The sequence below is a fragment of the Patella vulgata genome, chromosome 8 (assembly GCF_932274485.2).
Source record: "Patella vulgata chromosome 8, xgPatVulg1.2, whole genome shotgun sequence".
NCBI classification, from domain to species: Eukaryota; Metazoa; Mollusca; class Gastropoda; family Patellidae; genus Patella; species Patella vulgata.
Window position 1 is genome coordinate 47,634,940 of NC_065886.2, and position 12,313 is coordinate 47,647,252.

General features: G+C 34.8%; 1 protein-coding gene across 6 annotated transcripts in view; it reads right to left on the reverse strand.

Annotated features, from left to right (window-relative positions):
- Positions 1-12,313, reverse strand: part of LOC126829637 (TBC1 domain family member 19) — a 140,286-nt gene that overhangs the window by 2,561 nt on the left and 125,412 nt on the right. For 5 of the 6 annotated variants that reach the window (XM_050559628.1, XM_050559629.1, XM_050559627.2 and 2 more), the window contains exon 17: positions 7,755-7,825. The exons of the other annotated variant lie outside the window; for it this stretch is intronic. In XM_050559628.1, coding sequence (XP_050415585.1) covers positions 7,755-7,825 — 71 coding nt within the window. The remainder of the gene's footprint in view (positions 1-7,754; positions 7,826-12,313) is intronic. 6 annotated transcript variants of the gene reach the window in all.

Consider the following 12,313-nt stretch of genomic DNA (forward strand, 5'->3'; position numbering starts at 1 on the left):
TGTGCATAACTTTTTTAATTTTCATCCAATCTTTACATTTTATATTTCATTGAAAAGCTTATAACATGTACTTTCTGAATATATGCATAACTCAAATATTATTTTTTACCCCAAATGGTGGTTCCCCCTTGTCAGTGATGCAGGACGGAGGGCCTGACAAGGACAGCTGTCTAGTCGTTCGGATGGGACGAAAAACCGAGGTCCCGTGTATACATTGGAATGCACGTAAAAGATCCCTTGACAGTTGGAATTCGATATAAGAGTAGGCCGTAGTGCCGCTGTCCAGGCAAAAATTTCCCCCATAGCACACTTTATGGCGTACGTCCAGTTCGGAGCAGAACAGTAGGACGTTAAACCCCATTTCATTTCATTTCATTACCCCAAATGACTCATTTGGCTCTCACCGGTCACATATTTAAACGTTTTTTAAAATCGGATTAAAAATTGTGACCTCTAGAGAATCTAGAAACTTAAAAAGCATGATTTTTCGTACTATCATGGCCATAATCCAGGAAGTTACGGTCTGATATGCGCAAATAGCGAAAGGAACTAAGATCTTAGGGACATAAACATATTATTTAAGTTCCATCAAAATCGGATAACAACTGTGACTTCTAGAGGGTCCACAATCTTGGTGTGACTACTTTTACATTATTTGCGTACAAGGAACCGCCATTTTGTTAGGCAGTTTTGGTTTGATTTTCACGTAATTGGAAAAAAATTGTGACCTTTAGAGGGTCCACAAGCTAAAAACGTGTTTTTTCGTACAATCAGGGGCCATAATCCAGGAAGATACATTTCGATATGCGCAAATATCAAAAGGAACGACATTTCAAGTTTCATCAAAATTGGATAAAAATTGTGTCCACAACCTTGGTATTACATACTTTCACACTATTTGCGTACAAGGAGTAGCCATCTTGTCTAGCAATTTCGGTTGGATTATTACGAAATTCGACCGCAAATTGAATACAAATTGTGACTTCTAGCTAGACTACAAGCTAAAAATGCGATTTCTCGAACAATCAGGGGCCATAATTCAGGAAGTTATGTTCAGATATGCGCGATTATCGAAAGGACCCAAGATCTTTGAGATAAAAGCATAAATTTAAAGTTTCATCAAAATCGGTAAAAATTGTGGCCTCAGGAGGGTCCAGAAACTTGATATACCATATTTTTACACTATTTGAGTACGAGGGGCGGCCATTTTGTCCGGCAGTTTTGGTCCGATTTTCATAACTCAACTCAAACTCAACCATCATCTGGGTGTAACAGTGATATATTCACATGTTTTTTTAAATCAGATAAAAATAAAAATTGAGACATCTAGAGCGACCACAAGCTATAAACATGATTTTTCGTACAATCAAGGGCCATAATTCAGGAATTTAGGATTTGATATGCACGAATATCATAAGGAACCAGGTTCTTTGGGTTATAAACATGCATTTTAAGTTTCAGCAAAATCAGATAAAAGTTGTGATGTAGAGTGTCCACAAGCTACAGAGGCCATAATCCGATACATGCCAGTATTGAAAGGAACCGATATCTTTGGGAGATAGTCTTATATTTCAAGCTTAGTCTAAATCAAATAAAAATTGTGACCTGTAGAGTGTCCACAAACAAATTGTGGACGGATAGACAGACAGACAATCAGACGAACCCATTTTAATAGACCCCTGCTTTCTTCGAAAGGCGGGGGACAACGGATCTATACTCAGAGTTTTATCACTCTCACTTAATTAAAACTAAAATTATCGTGCCCCCAAGCATCAACCAATCAGATTGCTTATCTCTGCTTATCATCGAACACCATCAAGGCATTTACGCCTACACCAACTACCTCAGTTAGAAGGAGAGTTATTATGTTCCAATGTCTCGACCAATCAAATTGCTTATCGCTCTGCTTTCCCTGAGCAGAAGATGCTCATTATCGAAATTAGTCATGGTATTGATATCACAAAACTATACACCAAGTGTCCTCATTCTCACTTAATTAGAACTAAAGTTATCGTGTCCCAAAGCATCAACCAATCAAATTGCTTATCTCTGCTTACCCTAAGCAGAAGATTCTCATCTTTGAACTCCATCAAGGCATTCACCTAATAAACACCTATGCCAAGTGTTATTGTGTTCCAATGTCTCGCCCAATCAAATTGCTTATCGCTCTGCTTACCCTTAGTCATGGTATTGATGTAATAAAACTATACACCAAATTTCATCACTCTCACTTAATTAGAACTAAAGTTATTGTGTCCCAAAGCATCAACCAATCTGCTTACCCCGAGCAGAAAATGCTCATCTTCAAACTCCATCAAAGCATTGACCTAATAAACACCTACACCAAGTTTGAACATTCTATAGATAATGTCAATAGAATATGCTGGAAATTTCAGTCAAATTGCTCGACTCTGAACCGTGATATTAGCTTTTGAATTTTAGGCCTAGCCTCGATCATCATTACTAAAGTCGGTACAATAAAAAAACATAGTCTCGATTATCCATTTTTGTTTCAGCGCATACTGATAAGGTAGATCTTTTAAGGATGAATGGAAATTTTCAGAAATAAAGATATTCATTAAAAACAAATACACTGTGTAATTTAATATTACTAAGTAATGGAAAAGTGGTTAACCAAGATGTTGAAAAAGCTTTCCAAATTGGGCTTCTGCAAAGCAGAGTAGAATATTGTAAATTGTAATATCATATGTATATTGTATGTATTTATGTAAAAAGAAAATACTGAAAAAATCTAATAGATATTTGTGACCGCGTATATCAAAGTGAGTCGAAATACGCAAAATCTAATTTTGGACTAGAGACAAAATAAGTGAAAATATTGATTTTGATCGAAATTGAGATTTTTACAAAAATGAGTCTATAAATATACTATCTATCGACACAAAAGATCAAAATAGCAATAAAAGATTTGAGAACACCTTTGTTTGAATGTTTTGTAAGAGTACCATATTCTTAAATCTGTCCTATTTGTTAAAATTCTCGGCGACATTAGTTATTTTTCTTCGCTCGCTGCGGGATGACCGGTCATTCCTCTTGCATAATAATTGGCATCATTGTAAAGCGGAGAATCTCTAGTTTACAAATATGATCAAATTTGTGTCGATGAATTGATTTTAAACGGATACAACTCGTTTGCTGATTGGTCCAGACACTGAGTGAAAAGCATTATATTTATGTGGCTGACTCGAGTGGGCGATAAATATTTGGTTTTGGCAATAATGTTTTTGGGTACCTACATGCGATTCACTCTCATAAATGGCAGAAAAAAATTAATTCTGATCGTATATAGATTACCGTTGAGTGTTAATCCAAACCACGTGGCTGATTATGTAAATTAATCGACATGCGGGTGGGTGTCATTGAGTAATACTAATCAACTGTCATGGGTCAATGATAAAGCCGTCGACAACTCCATATTTACTCTGAATAATTAATCCAAGCAGTGATTATCTGATAACTCCTATCATCTTTCAAAAAAAATAATTTAGAGGCCTTAAATGGAAATAAAACCAGCGGCTGCCAGGCAGGATACGCCCACATTTTCGAGAGATGGATAGAGAACAAGCTAACAAGAAAGTGATTTTTCCTACAATCAAGGGCCATAATTCAGGAAGTTACGGTCCGATATGCGCGAATATCGACAGGAACTGAGATCTTTGGGTTATAAACTTACATTTCAAGTTTCAACAAAATCGGATAAAAATTGTGACCTCTATAGTGTCCAGAACCTTGATATACCATATTTTTACGCTATTTGAGAACGAACAGCGGGCATTTTGTCTGTCAATTTTGGGCCGATTTTCACGAAATTCGAACTCAGCCGTCCTTAGGGTGTAACGGTGATATAATTGAACGTTTTTTTAAATAGGATAAAAATTATGACCTCTATAGGGTCCACAAGCTAAAAACACGATTTTTGGTACAATCAGGGGCCATAATTCAAGAAGTTACGGTCCGATGTGCACGAATATCGAAAGGAACCAAGATCTTTGGATTATCAACTTAGATTTCAAGTTTCAACAAAATTGGATAAAAATTGCGATCTCTATAGTGTCCACAACATTGATATACCATATTTTTACGCTATTTGAGAACGAACGGCGGCCATTTTGTCTGTCAATTTCGGGCCGATTTTCACGAAATTCGAACTCAGCCATCCTTAGGGTGTAACGGTGATATAATTGAATGTTTTTTTAAATCGGATAAAAATTATGACCTCTATAGGGTCCACAAGCTAAAAACATGATTTTTGGTACAATCAGGGGCCATAATTCAGGAAGTTACGGTCTGATATGCGCAAATATCGAAAGGAACCGAGATCTTTGGATTATCAACTTAGATTTCAAGTTTCAACAAAATCGGATAAAAATTGTCACCTCTATAGTGTCCACAAGCTAAAAACGTGATTTTTTGTACAAACAGGGGCCATAATCCATGAAGTTTCGATCCGATACATGCCAATATCGAAAGGAACCGAGATCTTTTGGAGATAAACCTATATTTCAAGTTTCGTCAAAATCGGATAAGAATTGTGACCTGTAGAGTGTCCACAAACAAATTGTGGACGGACGGACAGGGCGACGGCATAATACGTCCACATGAAAATGTGGGCGTATAAAAAATGGCCAATAATTTTCTTTTCGAAGAGAATTTTATTGATAGATGAATTCTCTTTACTGTCGCTTCTTCATACAGCATGCAAAGTAAGGAATGCATCTTGGATATTATTGTTTAAAATTCTCTTATCACCATGGGTCGAAAAAATGAGAATTACCAAAGAGCCGAATTGCGACGATTCTCGAGTCTGCCATTGTTTAATTACATCAAAGCCAGAATGCACGAAAGTGAACCTAAGTATTTCTTGACTATGAAATTGACATTTCTATAGGGACTCATATTTTTATACCGTTACGGTACCTGAAAATAATAATAGACCTATCATACACGCAAAATCTTATTTTAATTCATGTGTTACATGAGCACGCGTACACTGGGGTGCTTATTAATTGATGAGATTAACTGTTAATCTCACCAACGTTATAATATACAAAACAGACTACTAATATATAGATTATTCTTCAGTATAATTAACACTATCATGTGAATATGCTGCATGTGTTATGGATGTTTCGTCACGAAAGGAGAGAGAGAGAGAGAAATGGGGTTTAACGTCCACTCGTCACAAACTAGGTCATTTCGGGACTAACATATGGTTTAACTTTATTTACATAATTCGCTTGCGCGTAGGGGTCTTTAGCAGTGGGAGGAAACCGGAGGCCCCGGCGAAAACCCACGAGGTTGGACAGGCGACCCTACTCCTTGCCACGTACAAGCGGGGATTCGAAACCACGCCAGTCGACTCAATGACAGACTTTATGATACAGCGCGCGCACGCTAACCATTCAGCCATCCAACCCCCCGTCACGAAAGGAGTGCATTTACTACAATTTTCGTCGTCAGCACCCTTGAAATCCTAAATAAAAAAAATATTAAACGACAAAATAGCAAATAAATGGCGGATCAAATTTTAACTACGATTTTCGTCTTCAGCACCCCTGAAAACCCATGGGAAGATATATTCAACGACAAAACAGCAAATACATGGCCTGGTTGCTGTGGGATTTTGTTTTGGAACATACCAAATCCTTGATTTGCTTTTTCTCAAAACTTACTTTTGTGAGTTGGGTAGCTTCGAATGGACAGAGCTCAGTCAATTTTTGCCCGTTTCAAACAAACTATACATCAAATTGAAGGTAATAAGTTGGAGAATGTAAAAATAACAATTACTCAATTTTTAAAATTTCCTCACTACGACTCAATATGCCATGGGGGGGGGGGGGGTCACATTTGTTCTTTATTTTGGCAGAGAAAATATATGGCTAAAATATTAAAATAAATTTGGCGGAAAAAAATTAAATATAATAAACGATAATTGCTGAAATTCAATAGGCTACATCATGTCACTAACTTAAATGATGCATATAGATATCATACAGATCGGTTGACAACTTTTGCCATTACAGCATTCACAAGATTCAACAAAATGAAAAAAGCGGCATAACTCTAGACGTAATTAACAGAAATTGCTGAAATTCAACAGGCTTTATCGTTCACTAATTTAAATGGTGCATATCAATTTCATACAGATCGTATGATAATTTTTGTCATTAGAGCATTCACAAGGTTCAATAAAGTGCAACAAGGGTCATAACTCCAGAAGAAATATACCGAAATTGCTGAATTCAACAGGATTCTTCATTTTACCAAATTTAAACAATGCATATAAATTTGATACAGATCTGATGATAAATATAGTCTGTAGAGTGTACACAAGAAATTATGGACCATGTACCAATGGAAAGACAGATGGACGGAGGCAACAGCAATGTGGACGTATAAAAATGAATTAAATCATTGGCAATAAGATTAACAGTTACGTTTTTATAATTACATATACAACTTTTTAAATATAGTTTATAACTCTTGCCTCATTTATCATTTAATAAACTATACCAAAAAGAACAAACAAAATCACTCTCAGTAAAATCAACAGTTATAAACTGTAATAAAAAAAAAATGAGGTGGCTGGCAGTTGTCCTCGCCAGCAATTGTCCAACTGGCAGTTGTGATTTATATTTCATGTCTGTGATTAATATCCGACTATCATAAAAAAAATGGCCAATTAAAAACTAACATATAATGAGTTATATGTTCTTTGAGAAAATATTCAGATAGCCTAAATTATCTGCTAGCTATTATGTACAATACAAAAACAGGGTAAGTGATATTATCAATTCTTTCCAAAGACAGAACACTTTATCAGAATTTTAAAAGAAAAAATTTACAAATTTAATAGTTTAATATCAGTATCTTTTCAAATAAAGCAACCAAACAGTTTTCCAATATGTGCGAACAAGTTCCTGCACACTTTTACATGTATAAATAGAATTGTTACTTTGATCAAGGAGCCGTTACTGATCCCATGCTCTGCACACACTATTCTTGAAATGGTGAGACATGAAATCTGCAATTGTTGGGTTGACAGTTGAAGTATATTATTTAGGAATCCGGTTATATGGTACAAATTTGAACACACCAATAATAACTCGTTCGATATTTATAAATGACGACATTACATTTTGTAAGATAGATTAAGGTCAATATTTTTATTTTATTAAATGCAACTTTATCTATAAGTAGCGTGACTATATGGTACGCAGTATAAATGCCAGGAGGTCGATAAGAATAGAAGACAACAAGCCTCGAAAAATGATTTCGTGTGAATTTGGTCGTGTTTCTTTGATCTGTTATATCAAGGGGCAATTCTGTAATTGCATAAAAACGACTACATTATAAGTTAAATGCTCTGGAATGAGGATCGTTTGATTGTATGCGATGTAAATTTAGTGAAAAGCTAAAGTAATTTTGCTATGACTAATTTTGTTGATGAAATCGGTCGGTCGAGATTCCCCCTTTTGTCTCAGAATCAACCACCACTCTGACGGAAGATATTCTCTTGGCTAAAAAATCTTTATTCTCTCAGCCACGATTTAACCACCTAATGTGTAAATAATTTGTGTATAACCAATACAAATGTGAATGGACACATGAACGGACATGATCCATCAAATGAAAATGCAGGCTTTTAAAATCTATAGCCTCTATCGTTTCACAAGCCAATTGTTGAAGTATTGACGACAATAGGGTTGTGATAAAAGGGTTCCAACTCTTACCTCAGCCGCACTGTAGGTCTGAACCTTCATTAAATTTGTCTTCCGGAAAGTAAATATCGCTACAGCTAGCACTATAAAATCAAAGATAAATCAAATTTAATTAACGTAGTCCCTGTGTGCTTAAGCAAATGTGCCCACTTATTTAGAGAGAGAGAGAGAAATGGGGTTTAACGTCCACTCGACACAAACTATGTCATTTCGGGACTAACATATGGTTTTAATTTTATTTTAATAATTTGCTTGCGAGTAGGGGTCTTTAGCAGTGGGAGGAAACCGGAGGACCCGGAGAAAACCCATGAGGTTGGACAGGCGACCCCACTCCTTGTCACGTACAACCGGGATTCGAAACCACGCCACTTGACTTAATGACAGGCCTTATGATACAGCGCGTGCGTGCTAACCATTCGGCCATCCACATTCGGCCATGCAAATTCTTAATAACTGGATATATCGAAACCAGTTTTACCAAATGAAGAAAATTGCACTAAAAACAACAGATGTTTGGATTTCTTAAATTTATTTTTGAACCCAAAATAGAATTTAGTAACCCTGAAAACGTTTTAGATATATTTTAAAAGCAATATCCACATGGAAAGTATCCCCAACATGGATTCTTTTTGACACAATCTTATATTTTTTTATTTCATTTTGGCGGCCATTATGGGGATTTTGAAATTATTTTTTAGATCAGAATTCAACCAAATGACATCAAAAACTATGTGAAAGACAACAGGCCAAAATAATGATTAATTTAAATTTAGACATGTTGGATTCCACTTTGAATTTCTGCCATGTTGGATTTTCAAAATTGATTTTTTAAATTCAGAGACACCACATAAAAGACACAGTACACTGAGAAGTAGTAATAGTGTTATTTGTACGTTTAGGGTATAGATATCTACCGATTTTAGTAAATTTGTATGAATATCGGTAAAGTTCTAATTATCGCAACAAATCTAATACGAAGAAATTAACTGAAAGGTGATTTAATTACCGCCAGGGGTGAAAATCTCTGCGATGGTGCGTTTTCTGTATTGGGTGTGTTAATTAATGGACGGGTTGAAAACGATTGACACAGTGTGTATATTCTTGGTTTGGTGAGTTTTCTCGAAAGCGTGTTATAACTGAACCAAAGGTGTTTCATCAAGGACTGGCAGGCTTATTCTGACATGTAGGTATTAAATCTAATTTACCGTGCGATTTTCTTGTTCAACCGTGTGTTTTACACAGATCGGTCTTTTTTAAGTGTATGTCTTTATACATGGATTTATACGTGCTGTAGTTACATATGTGCGTTCTTATACGTATTTCATTTCTTGATGAATACTACGTGTTTTATACTTCGTACCATAGTCGGGCTGCAGTCATTTATATATTTGTCTTTTTTTTGGTGGGTTTAATTTGTTTATATATTATCGTGCGTACCACTGAACTATAAATGCACATTATTTACCAATATCCGGACCAGCCTCCATTGATATCAGACTAACGAATCTGTTTCAAAAGCAAGTTTATAAATATAAAATGGCGCAATTAATGAAAACCTCTTGGTTTTGTCATATCTATATTTACTACATGTGGGCATTTTTATTTATAAATGTATTGTTTCTTACCTGGGTTGTAAATAGGACTGTCCAATAAAAGAATAATTTCCACATATACAACAAATGATAATTCACATATCAAATAACACATATGCAAATAGGGATATGCGCCTGCATCCACCCGCGGTGATATTGTCCATTGTCGAACTCAGGATAACCAGCTTGTCTTTGCATGCAAAATACAGAGCTATGTATGACCTAATATCCTTGAAACGTGTCCATATAACTGCTTGTGATTAGATCAAACGTTGTGTCACAAAGTTGTCTTTGCATGCAAAATACAGACCTTTGACTTAATATGGAAGTAGGGGCTTTATAACAACAGCTAAATTTAAACATGTGTTAATATCTCTATTGTTTCGATTGTATGAAATAGCTCTATTATTTTTCTCCCAGTACTAAAAAATTAGGGTTGAGTGGATCCAATTTTTATTATGTAATTTATATACGTGATGACAGATCAAGAGCACTGGCTCCATGTGTCGCCAATTTGTTCTATTTATAAAAGCATGCAATCACCTTTGGGAAATCAGTTAGTTTCCAGTCTAAAATGACTTTAAAATTTCTTTTATTATATCGGTCATTTTAATTGAAAAGATTTTCATAATATGCCATAGTAATTTGTGATTTTGTTTTTATTGTTAATTCTGTTTAATTGTGAACATTTCAAAATCTAAATATTTGACAAAAAGCAGATCTTTAATCATGGATACAGGTTAAGAATAGTGATATAGCATGATTTATTTGTTAAAGATCCGTTAATTAGACCACTGTCTTTATAAAGATAGATTTCTGCAACAACAACTTATTGCTGTAGTATTTCACTATACATGTATTTTAAGGTCATAGTTTTAAACTTAAATAGCTTCATTTGCAATATTTCTGGTCATATATCATGCTAAATTGAGTCCCACATCATAAAAGTCTTTAACTTTTAGAACTGTGCATAGCACATATTATGTCCAGAATTGGACGTTTTAACCATTTTTGACGATTGCGAATCAACTCGCAGCCAGCGCTTGACGGTAGCAAATCAACTCGCGGACCCATCATACTTGGCAACGGCATTAGTGAAATAAAGCGCGAGATCAATCAACACATTTCTATTGTTTTTATTTCTTAAATTAATGGTGATTGAGTAAAAAAATAAAATATCTAATGAAAAGGAATGTTATATTCGCTAATTATCGAATAAAAAACGTACGTTTCAACAAAGGATCTTCCTGTATTTACGTAATAGGTCAGAGGCTGAAAATTCACGAAGAATACATGTACTCGAGTTGAAATCAAGCATGTCGCCGCCATCTTGAATACGCTTTCAAACAGACGATAACTTACGGCTAATAATTCTAGACTTTGGGAAGCTAAATTGAATCAAAACTTTTTGGATTTAATACAAGCTACATAGAGGAATATTACATTGTCGAAGATTTCAACTATATATTTTTATTTTCGACACAATGAAGCAAAGAATACGACAATTCTGTCACATATCCAAAGAATGGCAGAAATGTTAAATGCCGATAGCAATGAAGTGACCGTCATTTGGGGTGATATTTCTTTTTAAAAGTTATAATTATATTTACTTTGAACACTGCTACCAACGCGAGGGACTATATTTGTGTTCTATTTAAAAAAAAAATTCTTAGGGGATGCTTATTCACGTTATTTTACCGTGGAACTGACTTTTCAACATTATTTATAGTAATATAATTGCTACTTTGTACAATTGAATTTTATATCATTGGAAAGAACACGACAATCTGTGCATTTTTGTAACAGAGTATTATAGAAAATATTTTTTTTGTTATTTGCAATTTTGTAGAGGGTATTAGGATTAACAATAATCCACTAATTGGCTTAGGAATATGGGCCCTGCTGATTTAATGAGCTTAGGGGTAGGGTAGCTAATCTTTTAATTGGCTCAGGGTTAAATGGGTTAATAAATTTGATAAAGAAAACTATTTCAGAACAAAAATAATTTCTAATACATCTTTGATGTAATTAATTGTTCGTTTTTTAAATAGTATCCACAACACATCTATATTAATTTACAGAGTCATATTTTGAATTTTAATAAACCAAGGGTCATTCAAAAAAATTATTGTTGTGTTCTGATAAATTAAGTGTACCTGGGCCCTGTTTCTCGAAATCTTAACTTAAGATAAAATCGTAAACAAGCCCCATATTTATAATACACATTCCCTAAAATTGTTGAGCTGCGGTGATGATTAATTTATTACCCCTAATATAGTATGGCAAATAGGAGTTGTTATATAACATCTAGGTAAACGGTGATCCAAGTTAGTGTTCAGCAAAGCGTTCTTCCCGCTCTGATTGGCAGTTTGTGTGGTAATATCACTAGGGACCGGGTATCATTCAGATTTGATGAAAAAAGGAAAGAAACTGAGCTTACCATCTATAATCTAATACACATATTCAGTTATAGATTGCCATGCAGAAAGTGTTAAATACCATCAAGATTCATCAAAATAATTCGCTTGTGCTTGGGGGTCTTTAGCAGTGGGAGGAAATTGGACAACCCGAAGAAAACCCACGAGGTTGAACAGGCGCCCCATACTTCTTGTCACGTACAACCAGGGAATCGAAACCATGCCAATTGACTCAATGACAGACTTTATGATACAGTGCGCACATGCTAACCATTCAGCCATCCAACGCTCCTAATTATGAAGGCATATGCATATCAATAATGTAATAAAAAAATAATGGTATTGCTTTTATTTTTGTCGTGTCTATTTTACTTGTGTGTTTGAACATTACTCTCATTATAATATAATGGCTTGGGCTGGGTTTTTTTCATTTGAGATGCCAAACGAAATTTCCTATGAGAAACAAAATAAATTGTATACAAGTTGATAAAATATCAAGCTTTATTCAAATGAGATGATAGAGAAGTAAAACATACATTTATGTCATTGCAATAAGACCAAC